The following is a 27922-nucleotide window of genomic DNA, read 5'->3' on the forward strand; positions in this document are numbered from 1 at the left end:
TCATTTGGAACAAATTACTTAAAAAAGATGAAGCATGGAATTACTGCTAAAAACAAATGTTTCCCCTCATTTGTCCTTTAACACTGGTGGCTAGTAATGCTGCAGTGTTCAAATATTCAGTCTAAAACAGGCAAAACAATCTTCTAATTTTATAACACTGGTGATTCCCCCCTCTTCTGGGCAGAATAGAAGGTATAGAAGGGAATCTGAATTCTCCAGGGCAAAAAACACCCAATTAACACCCGCCAGGGTTCTGTTACTTACTGAGATACTGGCATTACAATGCTGTTATGACAGACTGTACGTGTTCCTCTCAGTGAGAAAAAGGGTATTAATTCGACTGGGCCATAGGAATGTGGCAAAAATTTTTATACAACTGAAACAGTGGTTTCCCCGAGGCTTAGAAAAGCAAAGGAAAAACTAGAAGGGTCTGGATGACCATTTTCCCATGTTTTCTCAGGTAAGAGTTGAAGACATTTGCAAGAATGCAACATCAAGACAAGCTTTAACTATACTCTGTTGATTGGTACAAAATAGGATGAAAAACCATTGGATATTGGGACACGAGGAACTTGTTTAGCACAACTGATGTTATGTATACCACAGTTTTAACCATTAGGCCATTTCCACTGGAGCTTAGAAAAAAGAACCAGAGGACTGCCTTGGTAGAGCTGGATGCGCTGCTACAAGATGGCCTCACTGTACAGCGCTCAAACTTGAGGACTTCTTTCTCCATAGACACCAGATGGTCAATCAGTGCTTTCTAGAGTTCTTTAACTACTTCAGAATACAAGAACAGTACATACATACTCCAACAGCCATTGAAAGATTCACATTCATGGGAAAACACAAGTCTTGATGAAATCTTGAGTTAAGCTTTCTTTTAAGAAACTGGTTGAAACTGGTGAAAAGTTCATTACAATTTGGACTTGATATGTGCCTCGGGCCAGAAGACCTGCATTGCATTAATTCTGAGTCAGTTGAAAGCTACAGAATTGTTGCTGACTCTACACATTTGAGTTTACAGAGCAGAGCCTGTCCCCTCCCTTCAAAGAGAAGGCAAATAAAGTACTCAAGAGATACTGGTCTCATTGACTATTTTTAACATCAAATGATTAATCTGGTTGGAAGCAAAAACATTACTGCTGCTTCTCAACCAGAAGATTAAATGATCGCACAGGACCCTTCTGCAGAGTGCAGGTTTTCTACCTGATGGTGAAGAAAGGAGGGAAGGACACTTCTTCTGCCCAAGGTCAACACACAGAATATTTGGTTTGAGATTTAAGACAGAAGGCACTTTTAACATTCTGATATCAGATGTTAACCATACAAACGTCCTGTCACCATTTCATTTGGGTTTACTTGAATCCCCTTCCAAAATTCTTCTTACTGCATGTGTGTCATTATGAGAGCAGTGGCGACACAACCAGAATTAGCCTTGAGATGTGTCTACCTGTTGCTATTCTCCCGATGAAGCAAACTGCGCAGCATGTCAGCCCTGAAGGTTACAAATCCAGTATTTGACTGCAAAACAACTAAATTAGACATCCGAGTGGTTAGTGCAGAAAGAAACAATTAGCAAGAACACTGGCTCCCACTCTGGAGCGATGGGGCTTGGACTGGTCTTTTCCATCATAATACTGTTTGAGTGACTGGCACCAACGTTAAGGAAAAATATCTGCATGAAAATTCAACTGGTGGAAGAAACTTTACCTAAAAATGCCATGTTTGGCCGGGCGCAGTGGCTTCTGCCTGTAATCCCAGCACTCTGGGAGGCCGAGGTGGGCGGATCACAAGGTCATGAGATCGAGACCATCCTGGCTAACACGATGAAACCCCGTCTCTCCTAAAAATACAAAAAAATTTAGCTGGGCACGGTGGCAGGTGCCTATAGTCCCAGCTACTTGGGAGGCTGAGGCAGGAGAATGGTGTGAACCCGGGAGGCGGAGCTTGCAGTGAGCCGAGATAGCACCATTGCACTCCAGCCTGGGCGACAGAGCGAGACTCCGCCTCAAAAAAAAAAAAAAAAAATGCCATGTTTATATTTCCAGCTTTTCTCCAAATAAAAATACCCATTTTCGGCCAGGCGCGGTGGCTCAAGCCTGTAAATCAAGCACTTTGGGAGGCCTAGGCAGGTGGATCACGAGGTCAGGAGATCGAGACCATCCTGACTAACACGATGAGACCCTGTCTCTACTAAAAATACAAAAAATTAGCCGGGTGCAGTGGCGGGCACCTGTAGTCCCAGCTACTTGGAGAGGCTGAGGCAGGAGAATGGCGTGAACCCGGGAGGCAGAGCTTGCAGTGAGCCAAGATCGCGCCACTGCACTCCAGCCTGGGTGACAGAGTGAGACTCCGTCTCAAAGAAAAAAAGGAAAAATACCCATTTTCCCATCCCTAGTGTCCTGAAGGCCTTGGACTTGAAGGTCTGGCCGCATGACTCATTCTGTAAGGTTAACAATTGGCCTAGTTTTATGACTGAACACAAACCGGACTTGAACGTTCCAATTCAGTGACTTCCTTTGAGAAGAAGGAGATGAAAGGGAACCGACCACCCTATTATTTTTTTTTCACCCTATTATTTGCTGCAACCATGGCGGCCAGTACTTTCTACAAGATGCTGTGTATAGGCTATTTTCACTATCTCCTCAGTCAATGCTTAGCTGACAGTTCTTCAGTGCTACACTCCAACTAAACTGTACAGTAAGTTCTGCAGAAATGGACCTTTATTTACAAATATCACATAAATGGATTCTAGTTGAATCTACATGTTTAAATCCATCGGCTATAAACATACTACATATTGTAAACATGGCAATATTTAATACAGTATCTATTCTAGAATATTTTCATGTCATGATCACATTTGTTATACCTGAAATTGAATTTATACACATTAAAGAATTACTAGCAATGGTTGCTCACGTTACAATTGAGGGCAGGGGGCTAGGGCTACATTTTATCATTTCAGAAACATCTTCAAAGTAAAGTTAAAGCTTGTCTTTGATTGGCTCAGCTTGTCCTTTTTGTATCGATATTTAAAATGAAGACTGACACAGAAAATAGCGAGGGCCCCTTCTAATTTACAGGATTTTAAAAAATCAGTTTGAGATTCTTAGGGAAAGTGTCTGTTGTGAAGAAGAAGAAGAATAATAATAATAAATAAAAACCTGCGGCAAAATAAACTGAATGGAAAGACTCTGTCAGGGCAGAGTCTGTCGGGCGTCAGTCCTGCTTGGGCTGCAGCTGCCGCTTCCAGGCCTCGTTCAAGTAAACTAGTCGTTTGTAGTTGATAATGAGAAGAAGGAAGTTCAGCACGTACGTGACGATGCAGATGATGCAGAACTCCTTCAGCACAAAGTACAGAATGTAGGCCAGGTACAGGGACCCCACGACCGACATGATGGAGGACGTCATGAGGATCAAAGCCGCCACAGCGCTTGCTTTCATGCCTGTAAGAGAAGAAATGCGGGTTCAGTCAGGCCTTGGTGCTGGAGAGAGACTCTGAAAATTGAGAACAGAAATACTGGTCTGTTTTGTTAAAATTATACAGGTTGATGCTGCAGATCAAATGCCAGGTTTTGGGGTTTTTGAGATGGAGGCTCACTCTATTGCCCAGGCTGGAGTGCAGTGGCACAATCTTGACTCATGCAACCTCCACCTCCTGAGTTTAAGCAATTCTCCTGCCTCAGCCTTCTGAGTAGCCAGGATTACAGGCACGTGCCACCACGCCTGGCTAATTTTTGTATTTTTAGTAGGAACGGGATTTCACCATGTTGGCCAGGTTGGTCTCCAACTCCTAACCTCAGGTGATCCACCTGCCTCGGCCTCCCAAAGTGCTGAGATTACAGGCATGGGCCACCATGCCTGGCCAAATGCCAGTTTTATAGCTGCAATGTTTTTGATTTCTCAATCTTTCTGGTGAAATATTACTAATTTCACAAACTAGCCTAGTTGAAAATATGCACACAAAGAAAACATGCAATCTCAAAATTACATTAAGCAATGAAGCTGACTTGTAACATCAACAGCCCCAAGACACCAAATGAATAAAGGGACATGAGGAGTCTTTTTCTTCTGAGCTGCACACATTTGGTGAGAACCTTCTCTGGACTTTCACTACAGCCTCCCCATCTGCAGAAAGTAAAATTTTCTTTTCCATGTTTAGATCAAATTGATTCAAAATCCACAATAAGAGGTGACTACACCAACAAGCTGCTGAAGAGAGAAAAAGAAACTCTTGATAAACATTTCAGGAAGGGCTCACCCTGGTGGATAAGGGAAACCACATTTTACCCGTTGGCTGCATGTGGGTCAAACCTGATCAAGAAAAATGGTGGACATGTGTACTAAATCCAGGCTATCAATACAAAAAGGCATCTGAAGCCAGGCGCGGTGGCTCATGCCTGTAATCCTAGCACTTTTGGAGGCTGAGGCAGGCAGATCATTTGAGGTCAGGAGTTTGAGATCAGCCTGGCCAACATGGTGAAATCCCGTCTCTACTAAAAAAACCAAAAAAACAAAAACTAAAACAAAAACAAAAACCATTTGTCGGGCATGGTATTGTACACTTGTAACCTCAGCTACAAGGCAGGCTGAAGCACGAGAATTGCTTGAACCCAGGAAGTGGAGGTTGCAGTGGGCCAAGATTGCGCCACTGCACTCCAGCCTGGGCGACAGAGCGAGACTCCATCTCAACAACAACAACAAAAATTAAAAAAGGAAAAAAAAGGCACCTGAATTCTGGACTCTATCTCCGCATGTATTGTTTTTAATTTCCTATTGGCAACAGTATGGAGAATATGTGCATTTATTTTCAAGGACAGAGAAGGCAGAGCATGTTAAACTACCCTCCTACCCAGTGACTCATGGATAAGGATGACAGAAACAGGAACAAAATAACAGGTGGGAGCAGGTTTAAAGAAGTCAATTAAAGAGACAGATTTTTCTTTGTGTAACATTTTATATATATATATTTTTTCCAGATGGAGTCTCACTCTGTCACCCAGGCTAGAGTGCAATGGCATGATGTCAGCTCACTGCAACCTCTGCCTCCCAGGTTCAACAATTCTCCTGCCTCAGCCTCCTGAGTAGCTGCGATTACAGGTGTGCAACACCACCCCTGGCTGGTTTTTATATTTTTAGTAAAGATGAGGTTTCACCATGTTGGCCAGGATGGTCTCCAACTACTGACCTCGTGATCCGCCTGTCTTGGCCTCCCAAAATGCTGGGGTTATAGGCATGAGCCATTGAGCCCGGTCCATTTTTAAAACTTTTGAACCATGTGAATGGACTACCTATGAAAAAATTAACCGTGCTGTGTATGTGGTGGACAAGTTATATGAAATATCTAGTCTTTCTAGATATTTGGAAGTGCTTGATGTATTTAAAAGTGGTAGTAGAATAACACTTTGTAAATGGCTTTTAAAAAATTTGGCTGTAGCACCTCTATCTTCAAAAGTTAATCTAGTCAAAGGCTTTTCTTTCTTTCTTTCTGTTTTTTTTTTTTTTTTTTTTTTTTGAGATGGAGTCTCTCTCTCTTGCCCAGGCTGGAGTGCGGTGGGATGATCTTGGCTCACTGCAAGCTCCGCCTCCTTGGTTTACGCCATTCTTCTGCCTCAGCCTCTCCAGTAGCTGGGATTACAGGCACCTGCCACCACACCTGGCTAATTTTTATTTTTTATTTTTTAGTAGAAATGGGGTTTCACCGTGTTAGCCAGGATGGTCTTGATCTCCTGACCTCGTGATCTGCCTGCCTCAGCCTCCCGAAGTGCTGGGATTATAGGCGTGAGCCACTGCACCTAGCCATTTCATAGTATTTTCTAATGTATTCAACCATTACCTAATTCTAAGCTACCTCTTTTTTGTTTGTTTGTTTGCTATTTTACACTGTACTGCTATGAATATCCGTGTGCACCTGTCTTTGTATTTCTGCAAGATAAACACATAGATATGGAACTGGGCAAATTCGACAGAACTACTGAGAATGATTTAGATTTACAATTTGCCTTATAACAAATCAATTTCAGATAGAAGAGTTACATGTATTTTTAATTAACCAAATCAGAAGAGCTGACAGATAACGGAATTAAACAATTAAAATACAAAGGCATTGGTATGCAACAAGATCTTTAAAAAAGGAGAAAAATAAAATGCAAAGGCAACAATGGATTTAACTCTAAAAGTGTAAAAATTTAATACAATACAAATTCATAACACTAACAAAAAAGGATAAAGAATGCGTAAAATGTTTGTAACACATACAAAAACATACTACTGTCGGGGTTCCAATAACTAAATGGGCAATAAAAGGAAAAAGACTAAAATTTGATGTAATAGGTACTAATGTGTAGCTATTAGCAATTTTTCCAGGTTAAGATTATCATTACAATTTTTAAAAAGAGACATTTTACAAAACACTTTTTAAAAATGACTGCTGGAGCTTCAGGGAAACCAAAGAACTGAGAGAAAAGCAACTTGGTAACACCGATTAAAATTGAAAATATCTGTGTTTTTTGATCCTATGCCTGGAAATTTGTTTTGTGGAGATAATTCAAAGAAGGAAGGAGCAGGAGATCTTTAAACAAAGTTGATCACTGCAGCGTTATTTAGAAGTAAAAGGTGTGGGCCCCGTGCAGTGGCTCATGCCTGTAATCCCAGCACTTTGGGAGGCCGAGGTGGGCGGATCACTGGTCAGGAGATTGAGGCCATTCTGGCTAAGACGGTGAGACCTCATCTCTACTAAAAACACAAAAAATTAGCCGGGCGTGGTGTCGGGTGCCCGTGGTCCCAGCTACTCAGGAGGCTGAGGCAGGAGAATGGCATGAACCCGGGAGGCAGAGCTTGCAGTGAGCCAAGATCATGCCACTGCACTCCAGCCTGGGCGACAATGTGAGACTCCGTCTTAAAAAAAAAAAAAAAAAAAGTAAAAGGTGTGAAACCTAGATGTTAACAATAACTGGATAAACAACACTATGTTGAAACACAGTTCACATTAAATTATTAGTTTTTGAGGCAGGGTCTTGCTCTGTCCCCCAGGCTGGAGTGCAGTGGTGTGATCTTGGCTCCCTGCAACCTCCATCTTTTGGGCTCAAGTGATTCTCTCACCTCAGCCTTTCAAGTAGCGGGGACTACAGGTGTGTGCCCCCACACCCGGCTAATTTTTGTATTTTTTGTAGAGACAGAGTCTCGCCATGTTGCCCAGGCTTGTCTTGAACTCCTGGACTCAAGTGATCTGCCCTTCTTGGCCTCCCAAAGTGTTAGGATTACAGGCGTGAGCCACCGCACCTGGCCCAGAATTATCATTATCATTATTATTATTTATTTATTTTTTTGAGATGGAGTTTTGCTCTTGTTGCCTAGGCTGGAGTGCAATGGTGCGATCTCAGCTCACTAAAACCTCCATCTCCCTCGTTCTCTGGCCTCAGCCTCCGAAGTAGCTGGGATTATAGGCGTTTGCCACCACACTCGGCTAATTTTGTATTTTTAGTAGATACAGATTTTCACCATGTTGGCCAGGCGGGTCTTGACTCCCAGCCTCAGGTGATCTGCCCACCTTGGCCTCTGAAGGTGCTGGGATTACAGGTGTGAGCCACCACGCCCAGCCCCAAAATTATTTTTAAAAGCACAAGACGGTAGAAATAGTGGATATGTAAAGGTGATGGGATTATGAATATGGTTTCTTGTTAATGTCCCCTTAATATGTGATATTTTTCAAGGCTACAGAGTCTATAAGGAAAAACATTTATAGGGAAGATGGAAGTGATAATTTCCTGGAATGGGACTGGTTTTTCTGGACATCATGAGATACTGCTCTCCATGATTAAACAGCAATTGACATAAATTCAACATTAATATAATAAAAATCTCAATGAATCAAGTTTTCACAACACAAAAATGTTGTACACGCTAGTGGTTCTATAAATAACACATGCTTTTATTTAACATCAAGACACTTCAGGGCAAAGACACAAAGTACTAAACGGAATATAACAAACTTATTTTTGTATTGATAAATACTTACCAAGTAATAACTGTAGTATATAAAATATAAGTCCAAAGACACTGTTTGGCTGGTTTAATACACCATCCTTTCCAAAAATGGAACCCAAAAGACCAAATCCTCCACCCCATCTGTAAAATAAGGAAAACCAGTAACCCTAGATTTGAATTTCCCTATTTTAAAAAATGTATAATTATTTGAGAATATTATCCAATTCTAAAATCAACTAAGTTGTCAAATGTCTTAAATGTCCTATGTTGAGAGAGTGATTTGCCCCAAAGAGAGGGAGGCCAGTCACTAGATTTCTCATTAGAAATAATCATCTAAAATGAACATATCTAAAAGCGCCAGTATACCCATCTGAATCTCTCAGTTGCCAATTTCTATATATTCTCTTCTCCAGAAGGTAGGGCAAAGTATTCGTTTTCCAATGGCATTAGTATTTGCAGAAGAAGACTTCACTATGCTTAAGCCAGGGTCTCTTAACAGTGGACCACTGACATTTTGGGCTAGATAATTCTTTGTGCTGTGGGGTGTTCTGTGCGTTACATAACTAACAGTACCCTGGGGCTCCACCTACTAGATGCTGCCAGTACTCCTCCACCCCAGGTGTGATTACCAAAAACGCAGTCACAGCCATTGCCAAATATCTGCTGGGACACAACTGCCCCCAGTTGAAAGCCATAGATGTAAAGGGTGCTATTTATTCACTCAAAGAATATAAATTGAAAAGTTGTTTCTTCACAAATTTCACCAGGATATGTATTAAGAAATATACTGAGAATGTATTTTTTAAATATAGGGCCAGGCATGGTGGCTCACGCCTGTATTCCCAGCACTTTGGGAGGCCAAGGTGAGCAAATCACGAGGTCAAGAGTTCGAGACCAGGCTCGCCAACATGGTGAAACCCCTGTCTCTACTGAAAATACAAAAAATTAACTGGGCATGGTGGCGTGCGCCTGTAATCCCAGCTACTTGGGAGGCTAAGGCAGAAGAACCGCTTGAACCCAGGAGGCAGAGGTTGCAGTGAGCCGAGCCGAGATTGCACCACTGCACTCCAGCCTGGGCAACAAGAGCAAAACTCCATTTCAAAAAAAAAAAAAGTAGGATAATATCAGAAACTGTAGGTCTTTCCTGGAATCCTATCTCAGAAATAAAAAACTAGATACATTATATGCTCTACAGGTTTTATTTGCAATTTAAGTTTAAATCTTGCATTTGACTTAACATTTTTAAAACCTGATTTTCTTTTTATAAATTGTGAATACTGATTTGATAAAACTTGATACAAATATTAAACCAACATTCATTTTGAATAACAAAACCTTTAAAGATAATGTTAACTCTGGATGGAACGAGAGTGCTTCTTAAATATAAAAAACATAACCAGTTATGGTGTTAAGTCAGTAGAGAAACACTCTAAATAAAATCTAAAGTTTGGTTCTAAGACAAACTGCCCCAAAGCAAGGATAAATAAGTGATTCTTCACAGGCCACAATAATTTAATGGCACTCAATGCCCAAGATATAGAATGAAACCCCTGCATAACAATGATGATGGGTGAGAAAAATCATCCTGATTTTACAAGCAAGTGAAAGCCATGAAGATTTTTATTGTACAATTATGCAATCCTTTTCTTGGGGGGGGAGCGGGGTGGGGAACAGGATCTTTCTCTGTTGCCCAGGCTACAGTGCAGTTGCAATCATGACTCACTGCAGCCTCTACCTCCGAGGTTCAAGTGACTCTCCTGCCTCAGCCTCCCAAAGTAGCTGAGACAACGACATCCAGCTATTTTTTTTTTTTTTTTTTTGTATTTTTTGTAGAGTTGGGGCTTTGCCATGTGCCAAGGCTGGTCTCGAAGTACTGGGCTCAAGCAATCCTCCCACCTTGGCCTCTCAAAGTGCTGGGATTACAGGCTGAGCTACCACACCCAGCCTTCAGTTATACATTTCAAAGAATGTAAAATAATTTCCATTATATTCATTTATTCTTTCACTCATCTAAATACTTATTGAGCATGTACTGTGTGCACTGGTGCTAGGTGCTGGGGATCCAGAAGTGAACGAGCCAGACAAGGTGCTGCCCTTGTGGACCTTAAATTCTATTTAGGGAAGAGAAATAATAAACAGGTAAACAAATGCCAGGTACCTGCAGAAATGGACACACCTGGTAACAGATATATGGGAAAACATTGGCCTCAAGTGATCCGTCCCCCTCTGGTTCCCAAAGTGCTGGGATTACTGCACCTGGCCTCTCTCCCTGCATCTTTATGTGCCTGCAACACCAAGAGGGAGCTCTTGGCCCCTGGATTAGGGTCAGGGCCCCAGAGGCCCAGGGTCAAGGCTACGGCCGCATCCTAAGGACGTGCATCCCTGCAAGAGGCTGCATCTGCCAGGCATGGAAGAGGCTCCGCTGGGGCCTCCTCGAATTCCTGCTGGGGAAAGCAAGTGGAGGTGCTCCTTGAAGAAATGGGGATCCCACCGATCTCAGGGGTTCTGTCCTGGCCTGTGGACCTGGATCGTCCAGCCTGGGCCAGGGTGGGGAGCAGACCTCGCCCTTATTGGCTGGGGCTGAGGGTGAGGGTCCCGTTTCCCCAGAGGCCTAGCCTGGCGTTCCAGCCGCAAGCCCCACTGGGCAGCGCCCGGCCCCGCCCCGCCCCTCCAGGCTGGCACTCATCCTGAACCAAGATTGCGCAGACAGCCTCGGGGGCGTCACGCCACCGGGGAGTGTCACGCTACCCGCCCTACGGGCACCTCCCGCGCTGCTCTTAACCCCGCAGATGGTGGCCGAGCGGGGGACCGGGAAGCATGGCCCTGAGGACGCTGGTGGCCTGGGCGGCTCTCGGGCCGCTGTTGTGGGGCTGCGCCCTGGCGCTGCAGGGCGGGATGCTGTACCCCCAGGAGAGCCCGTCGCGGGAGCGCAAGGAGCTGGACGGCCTCTGGAGCTTCCGCGCCGACTTCTCCGACAACCGACGCCGGGGCTTCGAAGAGCAGTGGTACCGGCGGCCGCTGCGGGAGGTGCGATCTCCGGGCAGGGCCGGCAGGCGCCCGGAAGCCCGGCGGTGGGAGTCGGGGAGCCCGGGCCCCCTCAGGCTCCTTCCCCTGGGCGTCCCCAGCTGGGGGCCCGCAGGAGGTTAAAGGTCAATGGGCTGGGGTTGGGGGACGGGGGAACGGGAGCACCCTGGAGGGCTGGGGTGGAGGAGGCAGGAGGAGGAGAAAAGGCTTCTGCCGAGCCCCTTCCCGAAGTGAAGGCTGAGCCTGGGCAGTGTCCTTCCTTTTAATGTTTATTTTTAATTAAAAAAATTTTTTTTGAGACTAGGTTTGCCCCTGTCTCCCAGGCTGGAACGGAGTGGCACCATCCTAACTTCTGAGCTCCAGCAGTTCTCCCGCCCCAGCCTTGCAGTTTAGCTGGGGCCACCACGCCTGGCTAATTTAAAACAAAACAAAAACAAAAACAAACAAAAAAAAACTACCTTATCCAGACTCGGTGGCTCCCAGCACTTTGGGAGAAGGAGGCGGGCGAATCACCTGAGGCCAGGAGTTTGAGACCAGGCTAGCCAACATAACATGATGAAACCTCATCTCTACTAAAAGTATAAAATTAGCCGAGTGTGGTGGTTCATGCCTGTAATTCCAGCACTTTGGGAGGCCGAGGAGGGCGGATCAGGAGGTCAGGAGATGGAGACCATCCTGGCTAACATGGTGAAACCCTGTCTCTACTAAAAATACAAAAGAATTAGCTGGGCGTGGTGGCGGGAGCCTGTAGTCCCAGCTACTCAAGAGGCTGAGGCAGGAGAACGGCGTGAACCCGGGAGGTGGAGCTTGCAGTGAGCCGAGATTGTGCCACTGCACTCCAGCCTGGGCGACAGAGCGAGACTTCGTCTCAAAAACAAAACAAAACTCAACAAAAAAAAACTTTTTTTTTTTTTTTTTAAGATACAGGGTCTCTTGGCCGGGTGCAGTGGCTCACGCCTGTAATCCCAGCACTTTGGGAGGCTGAGGCGGGTAGATCACAAGGTTAAGAGATCGAGACCATCCTGGCTAACACGGTGAAACCCCGTCTCTACTAAAAATACAAAAACATTAGCCGGGCGTGTTGGCGGGTGCCTGTAGTCCCAGCTACTCTGGAGGCTGAGGCAGGAGAATGGCATGAACCCGCGAGGCGGAGCTTGCAATGAGCTGAGATCGCGTCACTGTACTCCAGCCTGGCGACAGAGCGAGACTCCGTCTCAAAAAAAAAAAAAAAAAAAAAAAAGGGTCTCGGTCTCACTACATTTCCCAGGCTGGTCTCGAACTCCTGGCCTCAAGCCATCCTCCCACGTTGACCTCCCAAAGCGCTGATTACAGGCATGAGCCACCCACACACTCGTCTGGCCAGAGTGACAGGCGCTGCACAGAGCTGGGCAAGGGGATAGGGAGGAGGGGACAGTTTAGACGTCCTGAGGTCAGCTCTGCCGAGGAAAGAAGGTCCCTTGGTTTTCATGGTTCAGATAGAGGACAGGACCTGACATCAGGCCAAGGACGCCACCCCTGTTCCCCTCCTGACTTGGATGTGGTCAGCAGAGAAGTGGGACCCGGTGAGGTCTACATCCTCTTTTTCTGACTTTGTGCATTCAGTACAGGAGGGAGAGAGGAGGGGGCTGGGTGCCAGTGTGTCCGGAATTGGTGGGTTCTTGGTCTCACTTGGTGGGGGGTGCGGTGGGGGGTGGAGGGTGGGGGCTGGAGGGGTGGGGGGTAGAGGGTGGGGTGGGGGTGGGGGTGGTTGGGGAAGGCTCAGGTATGGCGGGCTGCAGGTCCCGAGCCCTGCCCCACAGGGAGGCAGCTGAAGCCCAGCGAGAATTCCAGCCCAGCGCCTGCGGGCAGGCACTGCTGGGGGACCTGGCACACCCTCCGCAGCTGCTGGCCTGGGTGCGAAGCTCCTCACTGCCTGGGGCCGGTGGTGCTGGCTGGCCGCTCCGAGTGCGGGGCCCGCCGAGCCTACGCCCACCCGGAACTCGCGCTGGCCCGCAAGCGTCATGCGCAGCCCCGGTTTCCGCCCGTGCCTCTCCCGCCACACCTCCCCGCAAGCTGAGGGAGCCGGCTCCTGCCTAGGCCAGCCCAGATAGGGGCTCCCACAGCAGCGGCGGGCTGAAGGGCCCTTCCAGCATGGCCAGAGTGGGCACCGAGGCCGAGGAGGTGTGGAGAGCGAGCGAGGGCTGCCAGGGCTGCCAGCACGATGTCACCTCTCACCAGTGTGTGCCCCACTCACAGTGTCCTAAGCAAAGGTCCCCCCATTCCCCCCAACCAGAGTTTCTCCCTGTGCCAGGCAGTGGGCCATCTGCCTCTTAGTCACGGGTCTGAACCTTCTGGCCTCTGGCTGGGATGTGGCCCTGGGCTCGCTCCTGTCTCGGGAGATATTGGGCCCCATCCACTCCGAGGAGGAACTTCTGCCCCACTGGCCCAGGTGCACAAACCACCCTGGCAGTTGACCTGTCATCAGCAAGTTATGTCTGTTCTGCCAAGAGTCCCCGCTATGTGTCAGGGCTTGCGCTAGGCCTGGGGTCACAGCTGTGCAGCACACTGGTCCCGGATCACTTTGGGGGCCTAGGAGCTGAGCTCGGTCCTTCTCTCCACAGTCAGGCCCCACCCTGGACATGCCAGTTCCGTCCAGCTTCAACGACATCGGCCAGGACTGGCGTCTGTGGGATTTTGTCGGTTGGGTGTGGTACGAACGGGAGGTGATCCTGCCGGAGCGATGGACCCAGGACCTGCGCACAAGAGTGGTGCTGAGGATTGGCAGTGCCCACTCCTATGCCATCGTGGTCAGTGCGGCCAGGAGCAGGCAGGGCGGGTGGGTGGGCACGGCTGCTGAACAGCATGGGACCTCCAGCTGCCACCCACAGCATGTCTGCTGGGGTGGGATGGTGGGGGGTCCTGCCCTGCCCTGGGGGCTGTGCCCTGTATAGGGGGATAGGTGGCCTGATCTACGGATGTTATTCTTCCTGTCTGGCTGGCAGGCCCCAGAGCCCCATGCTGCAGGTTATGTGAGGGAGTGCCTGATAGCAGGGCCCCTCCTCATGCACTGACCTGCCGCCCCCTCCCCATGTCTCCTGTGTCTGCAGTGGGTGAATGGGGTCCACACGCTAGAGCATGAGGGGGGCTACCTCCCCTTCGAGGCCGATATCAGCAACTTGGTCCAGGTAGGGGCCCTGCCCTCCCGGCTCCGCATCACTATCGCCATCAACAACACACTCACCCCCACCACCCTGCCACCAGGGACCATCCAGTACATGAACGACACCTCCAAGTGGGTACCATCCTGTCTCCATTGCACGCACCCACCTTCCCGCCCCACCCTGTGGTCTTCCTGCTAGGGACAAGGTGGCCTTCGCAGAGTGGAGGTCCTGGATCTGGGGAGGCTGGGGAGGCATGTAAGCTGAGGTCAGGGGACCCAGGGCAAGGGCCCAGCGAACCACAGTCCTCCCACCCTAGGTATCCCAAGGGTTACTTTGTACAGAACATATACTTTGACTTCTTCAACTACGCGGGACTGCAGCGGTCTGTACTTCTGTACACAACACCCACCACCTACATCGATGACATCACCGTCACCACCGACGTGGAGCAAGACAGTGGTGAGGGCTTCTGGTAGGATCCTCCCTCAGCGGGCCCAGGGTGGCTCTGTTTGTTCCCTGTTTGGAAAGCTCTCCCAGGAAAAAGGTTCTCCCAGCATCTCTAAACCCTCACAGGTTCCCATCCACCTACAAAGCTAAAATCCAGCCTGTCTGAGCGGGCACAGTCTCCCAAAATCACCTGTGTGGTTGACTTCACTTTGAGAAGAGGAGTCTGGCCTAAGGTCACACAGCTCAGGGTGGCCATCCTGTCCCATTGCCACTGTGCTGCTCTCACTCCAGCTCCCCTTGCTACATACACATCATGCTCAAGAAACAGGCAGCTTTGGGGGCCCGGGCATGGTGGCTCATGCCTGTCATCCAGTACATTGCAAGGAGGCCCTGGTAGAAGTATCACTTGAGGCTAGTAGTTCAAGACCAGCCTGAGCAACATAGCAAGGCCATCACTACAAAAAATTAAAAAATTAGCCAGGCATGGTGATGCGTGCTGGTAGTCCCAGCTGCTGAGGCAGGAGAATCACTTGAGCCTGGGAGGTCAAGGGTGCAGTGAGCTATGACCGTGCCACTGCACTCTGGTCTGGTCTGGGCAACAGAGGGAGACCCTGTCTTTCTTTCTCTCTTTTTTTCTTTTTTGAGATGGAGTCTCACTCTGTTGCCAGGCTGGAAGGCAATGGTGTGATCTCGGCTCACTGCAACCTCTGCCTCCTGGGTTCAAGCGATTCTCCTGCCTCGGCCTCCCGAGTAGCTGGGATTACAGGCACCCGCCACCAGGCCGGGCTAATTTTTGTATTTTTTTTTTCAGTAGAGACGGGGTTTCACCATGTTGGCCTGACTGGTCTTGAACTCCTAACCTCAGGTGATCCACCCTCCTCAGCCTGCCAAAGTGCAAGGATTACAGGTGTGAGCCACTTCGCCCAGCTGGGATACCTTTTTTTTTTTTTTTTGAGATGGAGTCTTGCTCTGTTGCCCAGGCTGGAGTGCGATCTTGGCTCACTGCAACCTCTGCCTCCTGGGTTCAAGTGATTTTCCTGCCGCAGCCTCCCAAGCAGCTGGGACTACAGGCATGCGCCACCACACCCAGCTAATTTTTGTATTTTTAATAGAGACAGAGTTTCACCATGTTGGCCAGGCTGGTTCGAACTCCTGACTTCAGGATCCACCCTCCTCAGCCTCCCAAAATGCTGGGATTACGGGTGTGAGCCACCGCACCCGGCCTGGGATATTCTGTATTTAAGAAAAATTTTTGTTTTGAGTTTTTTTCTTTCTAAAAATATATCGTTTTCTCTTTCTGAGATGAGGTCTTGCACTGTGGCCCAGGCTGGAGTGCAGTGGTGAGATTATTGACAGTTGTTGTGGGGCTGCAGTTCTAAGTGTAAAATAATTTAGGCTGGGTGTGGTGGCTAATGCCTGTCATCCCAGCACTTTGAGAGTCCAAGGTGGGCGGATCACTTGAGCTGCAAAGTTTGAGACCAGCCAGGGCAACATAGTGAGACCTTGTCTGAGAAAAAATAAATAAATAAAATAAATGAATAAAAAAGAATTTAAAAAAGAATCACACAGCAAAGGCGATGCAGCATAGAGCAATTTATTGCCAAGGAAAACTATTTTGGAAGTTAAGTTTTGAACAGCCTGGGTGCACTGGCTCATGCCTGTAATCTCAGCACTTTTGGAGGCCGAGGTGGGTGGATCACTTGAGCTCAGAAGTTCAAACCAGCTTAGCCAACATTAGCTGGGCATTGTGGTGTGAGCCTGCAATCCCAGCTACTCAGGAGGTTGAGATGGGAGAATTGCTTGAACCCGGGAGGTGGAGGTTGCAGTCAGCTGAGATTGCAACACTGCACTCCAGCCTAGGCGACAGAGCGACACCCCATCTCAAAAAAAATGGTAAAGTGCAGAATGCACAGTTTACCCTGAGAGAGAATTCAGGACAGGCTGCTCGTAAGGATGAGACAGCGCCGATTATTAATGGGGAAACTCCCTTTCTGGGAGTCTTCCATGATGAATTCCTAAGGAGCTGGGAAGAGGTGTTACTGTAAGCACAGGTCCTCTGGTTGCACATGCGTAGTAGCTGTACATGCTTGTTCACACATCACGTGTCTCAGCACCGTGGTTGGCATGTCCGAAGGACACGGTCACTTCCTTGACTACCTACCCTGCCTCGAGATCATAGCTCACTGCAGCCCCGAACTCCTGGCTCAAGCAATCCTCCCACTTCAGCCTCCCAAGTAGCTGGGGCTGCAGGGGCTGCTGGGGCTGCAGGGGCTGCTGGGGCTGCTGGGGCTGCAGGCACGCACCACCACGCCCGGCTGATTGTTTGCATTTTTAGGGAAGACGTGGTTTCCCTATGTTACCCAGGCTGGTCTTGAACTCCTGGTCTCAAGCGATCCTCCTACCTCAGCCTCCCCGTGTTGGGATTACAGGTGTGACCACTGCGCCTGGCCAAAAAAATCTTTTTTTAAATTAAAAAAAGCACCGGGTGTGTTGGCTCATACCTGTAACCCCAGCACTTTGGGAGGCCAAGGCGGGTGGATCACCTGAGGTCAGGGGTTTGAGACCAGCCTGGCCAACATGGCAAGACCCCATCTCTACTAAAAATATAAAAATTCGCCGGGCATGGTGGTGCACATCTATAATCCCAGGTACTTGGGAGGCTGAGGCAGGAGAATCACCTGAACCCCGGAGGTGGAGGTTGCAGTGAGCCAAGATCATGCCACTGCACTCCAGCCTGGGGGACAGAGTGAGACTCCATCTCAAAAAAAAAAATAATTAAATAAAAAAAAAAGCAACAGAAACAAATGGCTGCCTGGCAGCGGTGGCTGCAGGGCACTCCCGTTTGCGTGACTCAGGTCGTGTCCCTCCCTCAGCCCTGGTCTCTCTTGTTTCTTGCAGGGCTGGTGAATTACCAGATCTTTGTCAAGGGCAATAACCTGTTCGAGTTGGAAGTGCGTCTTTTGGATGCAGAAAACAAAGTCGTGGCGAACAGGACTGTGACCCAGGGCCAACTGAAGGTGCCGGGTGCCAGCCTCTGGTGGCCGTATCTGATGCACGAACGCCCCGCCTATCTGTACTCGTTGGAGGTAATGGTGGTTTGGGACATGCCTAAGGGAGGTCTTTTGCCCCCATCTGGTGACCCCGGCTTCAGCAGGAGCCCAAGGCAGGTGGACGGGCAGGCATGGTCCTCTGAGCTTTCTGATGTTTCTCACCCTTGGTGGGAGGCCCAGTGGTTTTTTTCTTTTTTTTTTTTTGAGATGGTCTTACTCTGTCACCCAGGCTGGAGTGCAATGGCCTGATCACAGCTCACTGCAGCCTGGAACTCTCAGTCTGCAGCAATCCTCCTACCTTGGCCTCCTGAGTAGCTGGGACTACAGGCACATGCCACCATGCCTGTCTAATTAAAAAAAGCATTTTGTAGGCTGGGCAGAGTGGCTCATGCCTGTAATCTCAGCATTTTGGGAGGCTGAGGTCGGTGGATCACTTGAGGCCAGGAGTTCGAGACCAGCCTGGCTAACGTGGTGAAACCCCATCTCTACTAAAAATTTGAAAATTTTCTGGGCATGGTGGTGCACACCTGTAATTCCAGCTACCGGGAGGCTGAGGTAGGAGAATTGCTTGAACTCAGGAGGCAGAGGCCGTAGTGAGCTGAGATCACACCACTGCACTTCAGCCTGGAGGACAGAGTGAGACTCTCAAAAAAAAATTTTTTTTATAGAGATGGGTCACAGTCTGTCGCCAGGCTAGTCTTGAGTTACTGGACTCAAGTGATCCTCCTGCCTTAGCCCCCAAAGTGTGAGATCTCCAGGCATGAGCCTCCTCGTCTGGTCAAGGGGAAGGCCCCAGGGTAGGCCCCGTTTTGAAGGGCAGGTCCCAGGGTCAGCCAGGGAAGGGCAGAGCCTCTGATTGCTGCATCTCTGCTTACAGGCCCAGAGGCGGCTGCTGGGGTGCACGAGGGGCCTTCCTGCCAGAGGGCAGGCCGGATGGGGTTCAGGCTGTCAGGGTGCTCACACCTGGCACTTTGGCTGTCGTAGGTGCGGCTGACTGCACAGACGTCACTGGGGCCTGTGTCTGACTTCTACACGCTCCCTGTGGGGATCCGCACTGTGGCTGTCACCGAGAGCCAGTTCCTCATCAATGGGAAACCTTTCTATTTCCACGGCGTCAACAAGCACGAGGATGCGGACGTGCGTCGGGGCTCCTGGGTCCTTGTGGGGGCTGCTTCTGGTCACCCTCCACTTTCACCTTCCCTGCGTCCTGCAGTTGAGGGCAGCTCAAGGCAATGAGGCAAATGGCTCCAAATGGAGAGGGGGCTCATGGGGTGGCTCTCCAGGGTCCTGGCTCTCGGAGGAAGTGCAGCTTTAACAGGGACAGGGGTCACTCTGCTCTGTTGTCTCCTAGATCCGAGGGAAGGGCTTTGACTGGCCGCTGCTGGTGAAAGACTTCAACCTGCTTCGCTGGCTTGGTGCCAACGCCTTCCGCACCAGCCACTACCCCTACGCAGAGGAAGTGCTGCAGATGTGTGACCGCCATGGGATTGTGGTCATCGATGAGTGTCCCGGCGTGGGCCTGGCGCTGCCGTGAGTCTCCGCCGTGCACCTGCTCTGCCTGCCCAGCCCGCGGGCCGCACCATGACCCTCTGTCCCTTCCCTCCTGGCCCGCAGGCAGTTCTTCAACAACGTGTCTCTGCATCACCACATGCGGGTGATGGAGGAAGTGGTGCGTAGGGACAAGAACCACCCCGCCGTCGTGATGTGGTCTGTGGCCAATGAGCCTGCGTCCCACCTAGAATCTGCCGGCCACTACTTGAAGTGAGATCCCCCTGTCTGCCCTCGTCTAGATTGGGAAGGAGACCCTGGCAGGTGGCTGGCTGGGGTGGGCGCGTGCTGTTCAAGATCAGCCTCATGTTCAGCCCAATGGGAAGGTCGTCCATACCCGGAAAGTTCAGGGGACCAAATATCTACCCACCCAAATTGTGGTTTTCTTTTTATTTATTTATTTTTAATTTTTGAGATGGAGTCTCACTGTGTCGCCCAGGCTGGAGTGTGGTGGCATGATCTTGGCTTACTACAACCTCTGCCTCCTGGGTTCAAGTGATTCTCCTGCCTCAGCCTCCTGAGTAGTTGGGACTACAGGCACTCACCAACATACCCTGCTAATTTTTGTATTTTTAGTAGAGATGGGGTTTCACCAGTTTGGCCAGGGTGGTCTCAATCTCTTGATCTCATGATCCGCCCGTCTCGGCCTCCCGAAGTGCTGGGATTACAGGCGTGAGCCACCGTGCCTGGCCAACTTTTGCATTTTTCAGTAGGGATGGGGTTTCGCTATGTTCAGCCAGGCTGGTCTTGGACTCCTGAACTCAGGAGATCCACTTACCTCGGCCTCCCAGAGTGCTGGGATTACAGGTGTGAGCCACCGTGCCCGGCTAATTTTTGTATTTTTAGTAGAGACTGGGTTTCACAATGTGTGCCAGGCTGGCCTGGAACTCCTGGCCTCTAGTGATCTTCCTGCCTCAGCTTCCTAAAGTGCAGGGATTACAGGTGTTAACCACCGCCACCGGCCCCCTTTTCTTCCTTACAATCATGCAGTTGTAACTCAGCGTTCAGAGTTGGATTTTTCACTTGGAGTAGAGGCAGGAGAGGTGGTAGAAATGCTTCTTGACATACAGCACACCCCAATTTCATGCAGTGCTTTGGGCTGAGCCAAGTCTGCAGCAGGCAGAAGGCTCTGAGAAGTTGTTGCAGCCTGGGCCGAGGACAATTCAGAGCTCGGGGCACAGGGGTGTGCTCAGCAGGACTGGGTGGACAGGACGTTTGTTGCGAAGGGGAAGAGTACAGGCTTCCAGGAGCAGGTGTTTGAGGCTTCTTTGGGAGGTGGACAGAGGAGATGCCTGTTTTCTGGGGCAGGATTTGGAGGGAGCCACCCAGGCTGGAGAGGTTCAGCCAGGCTGTCACAAGGCTTTGAAGTTTCCCATCTGAGAGCCTGGCTGTGGGAGAGTGTGGGTTTGGAACTTGAGGCTAGGGGGTTCTGTTCCGACCTGTGCCAGCCACAGCCTTCGGATGGGCAGAGCAATGATGGGGGAGGGCGTGAAAGAAGAAATGAACTGAGGAAAGAGAAGAGGAAAACAGGCTTCAACAACAGTCTAGGCCGGGTGCAGTGGCTCACGCCTGTAATCCCAGCACTTTGGGAGGCCAAGGTGGGTGGATCACCTGAGGTCAGGAGTTGGAGACCAGCCTGGCCAACAGATATTGAAACCCCATCTCTACTAAAAATACAAAAATTAGCCAGGCACAGAGGTGGGCACCTATAATCCCAGCTACTTGGGAGGCTGAGGCAGGAGAATCGCTTGAACCCGGGAGGCGGAGGTTGCAGTGAGCCGAGATCATGCCATTGCACTCCAGCCTGGGCTACAGAGTGAGATTCTGTCTCTCAAAACAAACAAACAAACAAACAAACAAAAACAGTCTACTGTGGAGGCCTTGGGCGGGTGCTGGGAGCTCTGAGCATGGATGGGTCCTTCTGTTGGGTTTTTCTTCCCTTCATCCCTCCTGGTTAACTCTACTCGGCATAAGGGCTGTTTCTTCTTTTTTTGTTTTTGTTTTTGTTTTGTTTTGTTTTTGAGATGGAGTTTTGCTCTTGTTGCCCAGGCTGGAGTGCAATGGCGCGATCTCAGTCCACCCCAACCTCTGGCTTCTGGGTTCAAGTGATTCTCCTGCCTCAGCCTCCTGAGTAGCTGGGACTACAGGCACATGCCACCATGCCTGGCTAATTTTGTATTTTTAGTAGAGACGTGGTTTCTCCATGTTGGTCAGGCTGGTCTCGAACTCCTGACCTTGTGATCTGCCTGCCTCGGCTTCCTGAAGTGCTGGGATTACAGGTGTGAGCCACTGGGCCCAGCCTGAGGGCCATTTCTTCTATAAGGCTGTCCCTGACTCTCCAGTCCAAGTTATATTTATTGTCTCACAGAGCCCAATTCTTGCCACCACTTGTCACTTCCATTCGCAACATTTCTTTCATTGTTTCATTTTTCAGAGTCAGGGTCTCGCTCTGTTCCCCAGGATGGAGTGCAGTGGTGCAATCACGGCTTGTTGCTACCTCGGCCTCCTGGGATTAAGTGATCCTCCCCATTCAGCCTCCCAAATACCTGGGACCACAGGTGTGCAACACCATGCCAGGCTAAGTTTAAAATTTTTTTTTTTCCCGAGATGGAGTCTTGCTCTGTTGCCCAGGCTGGAGAGTAGTGGTGCAATCTCGGCTCACTGCAATCTTTGCCTCCTGGGTGCAAGCAATTCTCCTGCCTCAGCCTCATGTGTAGCTGGCATTATAGGTGTGTGCCACTGTGTCTGGCTAGTTTTTTTTTTTTTTTAGAGATGGAATTCCACCATGTTGGCCAGGCTGGTCTGAAACTCTTGATCTCATGATCCACCAGCCTCGGCCTCCCAAAGTGCTGGGATTACAGGCGTGAGCCACCGTGCCCACCCCTAATTTTTAAATTTGTTGTAGAAACAAGGTCTTGCTATGTTGCCCAGGCTGGGCTTGAACTCCTGGTCTCAGTAAGCCTCCCAAAATGCTGGGATTCTAGGCATGAGCCACCTTGCCCGGCACTTGCACCATTTCTCTGTGCATGCGTCTCCACTCCCACTGCCCAGGACCTGTGGACTTAGATTTGAGTCACTGCTGAGAACCTCTCACCCAGCCCTATGCCTACCTCCCAGGGAGTGCCCCTGTTTGCTTGATGCATTAATAAATACCCCGCCCAAATCTGCATCCATCCACTCCTGTGTTCAAGAGCTGTTTCAGGGAGTCAACCTCATTTTTGCCAGTGTTCAGCCCAGTGGCCTCATCTCTGTGTACCTGGAAGAGTGGCTACTCCTCTGGGGGGTTAGGATTCAGAGATGGGGGGAGAAAGAGTGATGTTAGAGAGCTCGGTCTAGGACTAGAGGATCATATGCCCTTACGTAAAATACATCTCAAGTTAGGGAAGAAAGCAGCGGCTCCACGCTTTTTTTTTTTCCTTTTTTTGTTTTTGTTTTTTTGTTTGTTTTGAGACAGGTCTTGCTCTGTGGACCAGGCTGGAGTGCAGTGGCACGATCTCGGCTCACTGCAACCTCCACCTCGGGGGTTCAAGTGATTCTTGTGCCTCAGCCTCCCGAGTAGCTGGGGTTACAGACATGCGCCACCATGCCTGGCTAATTTTTGTTTTTGTAGTAGAGATGGGGTTTTGCCATGTTAGCCAGGCTGATCTTGAACTCCTGACCTCAAGTGATCCACCCTCCTCGGCCTCCCAAAGTGCTGGGATTACAGGTGTGAACCATCATGCCTGACCCCATGTTGTGTTCTGGCGGGGGAAGATGGGACAGAGAGGGTGGGAGGGTGTCTGAGCCATTCCTGGACTGATGGAACCTGTGTCTTCTGCCTTTTGTGGACAGGATGGTGATCGCTCACACCAAAGCCTTGGACCCCTCCCGGCCTGTGACCTTTGTGTCCAAATCCAACTATACAGCAGACAAGGCGGTGAGCCTGGGAGTCCCCACCCCACTTCTCTCTGCCTTTGCCTGGGCTCGTCCTGAAGCCTGCTCATGGGGACAGCTGGAAAGAACCATGCGCTGCCAGTCTGGGTTTTATTTCATTTTCTTTTTTACTTAAAAAGATAGAGACAGGGTCTTGCCACGTTGCCCAGACTGGTCTCCAACTCCTGGGCTCAAGCAATCCTCCTGCCTTGGCCTCCCAAAGGGCTGGGGTTACAGGTGGGGGCCACCACACCCCGGCTGCAGCCGGTCTGTTTTCACAGATGGTCTTTGGGTTAATGAGAATTCTCCCCCAGCTTACTCGCCAGGCAGTGTGGCTTTCTCAATCCAAGGAGGCTGGGCATAGGGAGATGGGATTTGTTTGCTCAGTTTGGACTCGGCATTTTTTGCACTTTGATTTAATAAACTTATAAAATGTCTAAGGTTTTAGGGAGCTTAGAGTTCATCTAGCCCACACCTGGCTGATGAGAATCTCTAGGGCAAGTTTTTATGAAATGCCAGATCTCTGCATTCTGAGATCCTGATTTAGTAAGTCCAGGGTTGGAACTTAAGTTTTTCTTTTTCTTTTGTAGAGGCAATGTCCTACTCTGTTGCCCTGGCTGGCATGCAGTGGTGCAATCACAGCTCACTGCAGCCTTGAATTCCTGGGCCCAAGTAATCCTCCTGCCTCAGCCTCCCAAGTAGCTGGGACTCCAGGTTTTCACCACCGCGCCTGGCTAATTTTATATTTTTTTTGTAGAGGTGGGATCTCTCTATGTTGCCCAGGCTGGTCTCAAACTCTTCAGCTCAAGTGATATCCTGCCTTGGCCTCCGAAAGTGCTGGGATTAGAGGCACGAGCCGCAGTGCCTGGCTGACATTAGCATTCTTTTTTTCTTTCTTTCTTTTTTTTTTTTTTTTTTTTTGAGTTGGAGTCTTGCTCTGTTGCCCAGGCTTGAGTGAAATGGTGCAGTCTCAGCTCACTGCAACCTCCTCCTCCCAGGTTCAAGCAATTCTGCCTCAGCCTCCTGAGTAGCTGGGATTACAGGTGCACGCCACCACACCTGGCATTTTTGTATTTTTTAGTAGAGATGGGGTTTTGCCACGTTAGCCAGGCTGGTCTCAAACTGCTGATCTCAGGTGATCTGCCCACTTTGGCCTCCCAACGTGCAGGGATTACAGGCGTCAGCCACCGCACCCGGCCAGCATTTTTACTAGAAAGAAGTGTGTTCAGGACGCATTAGAAACTAGCCAGTTGGACACAGAAGCCCGTGCGGCTCAGCCGTGAGCACCGCTGTGCTGAAGCTTGGGGTGGTCCCACTCGGTCTTCTCTGCCCTGCCCCTAGGACGGACTCTTCCAGGCCCTCTACAGCCCACAGTGCTGCCTCGTGAAAGCTGCCTCAAGATTCTCTGTGACAGCCGGGCATGGTGGCTTATGCCTATCATCCCAGCACTTTGGGAGGCCGAGGCAGGCAGATTTCTTGAGGTCAGGAGTTCAAGAGCAGCCCAGCCAACTGGTGAATCTTTGTTTCTACCAAAAATACAAAAAATTAGCTGGGCGTGGTGGCGCACGCCTGTAATCCTAGCTACTCGGGAGGCTGAGGCATGAGAAGCACCTGATGGTGGGAGGCAGAGGTCGCAGTGAGCTGAGATGGCACCACTAACATTCTAGTCTGGGCGACAGAGCGTGAGATTCTGTCTCCAAAATGAAACAAAAAAAGATTTCTCTGTGAGAATGACTGCATCAGCCCTTCGGGTGGGAGCGCTTCTCCAGGGCAAGGTGAGGGGAAGCCCAGTGATGGGAGTGCTGCCTGGAGAGGAGTCATTTCCAGTGGTGGGGGCCCTGGGCTTTGGCTGAGGACTGCGCCTTGGCAACTGCTCTGCCTCTCACAGCCCTTCCCAGCTGCGCACGTTGTGAGCATCAGCACGGAATCACAGGCCTGCCTCCTTTGGGCCACTCTGTGACCATGTTTCCTGCCTATGGAGCAGGGTAATTTCAGGATCTAAATTGGTGCACTTGGATGTTCTCAGCCCCAGGAGGCAGCTGTTCCTGTTCTAGGTTTTTTTTTTTTTTTTTTTTTGGTAGAAATGAGGTCTTGCGACGTTGCCGAGGCTGGTCTCAAACTCCTGGGATCAAGCGATCCTCCCATCTTGGCCTCCCAATGTGCTGGGATTACAGGCATGAGCCACCATGCCCTGCTAATTTTTTACTACTATTTTTTGTAGAGCTAGGGTCTTGCTGTGTTGCCCAGGCTGGCCTTGAACCCCTGGCCTTAAGCCATCCTCCTGCCTCAGCCTCCCAGAGTGCTGGGATTACATCCCCTTCTTACCTTCTCTGCCAGAAGAGCCTCTGCATTGTGTGAGTGCTGAGTCATGCTGTCTTCTGGGTGCTGAACGGGCTCTGCCGCTCTGGTCCTAGGCTCCGTATGTGGATGTGATCTGTTTGAACAGCTACTACTCTTGGTATTACGACTTCGGGCACCTGGAGTTGATTCAACGGCAGCTGGCCACCCAGTTTGAGAACTGGTATAAGAAGTATCAGAAGCCCATTATTCAGAGCGAGTATGGAGCGGAAGCAATTGCAGGGTTTCACCAGGTAAGCAGTATTGAACTTTCTGCTTGTGTGTTCTCTCAGGGCAAAGATGTCACTCGCCTCCTCCAGCCTGCCCTGCGCCCACTGCACTGCTCCCCTCGCTTTAGCTTTGGGCTCTCCTCCCTCTGCCCCATCCACGTTCCCTCCCCGGCAGCAGCCAGGCCTCTGCCCCACTCGCTTGGTCCTCAGAGGTGACCTCCTTACTGGCTTTGTTACCAGACAGGCTCCTATCACCCGTGCCCAAGTAGTTTTTCTTTCTTTTTTTTTTTTTTTTGAGACGGAGTCTCACTCTGTCGCCCAGGCTGGAGTGCAGTGGCGCAATATTGGCTCACTGCAAGCTCCGCCCCCCGGGTTCAAGCCATTCTCCTGCCTCAGCCTCTCGAGTAGCTGGGACTACAAGCGCCCACCACCACGCCCGGCTAATTTTTTGTATTTTTAGTAGAGACGGGGTTTCACTGTGTTAGCCAGGATGGTCTTGATCTCCTGACATCATGATCCGCCCACCTCGGCCTCCCAAAGTGTTGGGATTACAGGCGTGAGCCACCGCGCCCGGCCCCAAGTAGTCTTTCTTTTTTTTTTTTTTTTTTTTTTTTTATTATACTTTAGGGTTTTAGGGTACATGTGCACAATGTGCAGGTTTGTTACATATGTATCCATGTGCCATGTTGATTTCCTGCACCCATTAACTCATCATTTAGCATTAGGTATATCTCCTAATGCTGTCCCTCCCCCCTCCCCCCACCCCACAACAGTCCCCGGAGTGTGATGATCCCCTTCCTGTGTCCATGAGTTCTCATTGTTCAATTCCCACCTATGAGTGAGAACATGCGGTGTTTGGTTTTTTGACCTAGCGATAGTTTACTGAGAATGATGTTTTCCAGTTTCATCCATGTCCCTACAAAGGACACGAACTCATCATTTTTTATGGCTGCATAGTATTCCATGGTGTATATGTGCCACATTTTCTTAATCCAGTCTATCGTTGTTGGATATTTGGGTTGGTTCCAACTCTTTGCTATTGTGAATAGTGCCGCAATAAACATACGTGTGCATGTGTCTTTATAGCAGCATGATTTATAGTCCTTTGGGTATATACCCAGTAATGGGATGGCTGGGTCAAATGGTATTTCTAGTTCGAGATCCCTGAGGAATCGCCACACTGACTTCCACAATGGTTGAACCAGTTTACACTCCCACCAACAGTGTAAAAGTGTTCCTATTTCTCCACATCCTCTCCAGCACCTGTTGTTTCCTGATTTTTTAATGATGGCCATTCTAACTGGTGTGAGATGGTATCTCACCGTGGTTTTGATTTGCATTTCTCTGATGGCCAGTGATGATGAGCATTTCCTCATGTGTTTTTGGGCTGCATAAATGTCTTCTTTTGAGAAGTGTCTGTTCATGTCCTCTGCCCACCTTTTGATGGGGTTGTTTGTTTTTTTCTTGTAAATTTGTTTGAGTTCATTGTAGATTCTGGATATTAGCCCCTTGTCAGATGAGTAGGTTGCAAAAATTTTCTCCCACTCTGTAGGTTGCCTGTTCACTCTGATGATAGTTTCCCTTGCTGTGCAGAAGCTCTTTAGTTTAATGAGATCCCATTTGTCGATTTTGGCTTTTGTTGCCATTGCTTTTGGTGTTTTAGACATGAAGTCCTTGCCCACGCCTATGTCCTGAATGGTATTGCCTAGGTTTTCTTGTAGGATTTTAATGGTTTTAGGTCTAACATATAAGTCTTTAATCCATCTTGAATTAATTTTTGTATAAGGTGTAAGGAAGGGATCCAGTTTCAGCTTTCTACATATGGCTAGCCAGTTTTCCCAGCACCATTTATTAAATAGGGAATCCCTTCCTCATTTCTTGTTTTTGTCAGGTTTGTCAAAGATCAGATAGTTGTAGCTATGCGGCATCATTTCTGAGGGCTCTGTTCTGTTCCATTGATCTATGTCTCTGTTGTGGTACCAGTACCATGCTGTTTTGGTTACTGTAGCCTTGTAGTATAGTTTAAAGTCAGGTAGCGTGATGCCTCCAGCTTTGTTCTTTTGGCTTAGGATTGACTTGGCAATGCGGGCTCTTTTTTGGTTCCATATGAACTTTAAAGTAGTTTTTTCCAATTCTGTGAAGAAAGTCATTGGTAGCTTGATGGGGATGGCATTGAATCTATAAATTACCTTGGGCAGTATGGCCATTTTCACGATATTGATTCTTCCAACCCATGAGCATG

The 27922-nt window shown here is 49.3% G+C and overlaps 2 protein-coding genes across 4 annotated transcripts in view; one reads left to right on the top strand and one right to left on the bottom strand.

The window, feature by feature from the left end:
- Nucleotides 1–2377: 2377 nt before the first annotated feature.
- On the bottom strand, nt 2378–10678 carry LOC129490691 (vitamin K epoxide reductase complex subunit 1-like protein 1). The gene is made up of 4 exons (XM_055294518.2): nt 10634–10678; nt 9035–9057; nt 8024–8133; nt 2378–3452 (listed from the first exon to the last, which is right to left on the bottom strand). Exons 1-4 carry the CDS (start codon nt 10676–10678, stop codon nt 3226–3228), a joined length of 405 nt encoding a protein of 134 aa, XP_055150493.1. The 3' UTR covers nt 2378–3225.
- Nucleotides 10679–10789: 111 nt separating this feature from the next.
- The window catches only part of LOC129489816 (beta-glucuronidase-like), a 29348-nt gene continuing 12215 nt past the window's right edge, over nt 10790–27922 (top strand). The window contains exons 1-10 of one of the 3 annotated variants that reach the window (XM_055292978.2): nt 10790–11019; nt 13617–13802; nt 14103–14287; nt 14473–14615; nt 17502–17689; nt 18638–18790; nt 19005–19183; nt 19268–19414; nt 23033–23117; nt 25528–25704. In XM_055292978.2, the coding sequence (XP_055148953.1) occupies nt 10810–11019; nt 13617–13802; nt 14103–14287; nt 14473–14615; nt 17502–17689; nt 18638–18790; nt 19005–19183; nt 19268–19414; nt 23033–23117; nt 25528–25704 (1653 nt within the window). In that variant the 5' untranslated portion in view covers nt 10790–10809. Of the gene's footprint in view, nt 11020–13616; nt 13803–14102; nt 14288–14472; nt 14616–17501; nt 17690–18637; nt 18791–19004; nt 19184–19267; nt 19415–23032; nt 23118–25527; nt 25705–27922 lie in introns of those variants that run through there. The other 2 variants (XM_055292979.2, XM_055292980.2) reach the window with 2 other exon arrangements.

This window comes from Symphalangus syndactylus, chromosome 9 (assembly GCF_028878055.3).
Source record: "Symphalangus syndactylus isolate Jambi chromosome 9, NHGRI_mSymSyn1-v2.1_pri, whole genome shotgun sequence".
NCBI lineage: Eukaryota > Metazoa > Chordata > Mammalia > Primates > Hylobatidae > Symphalangus > Symphalangus syndactylus.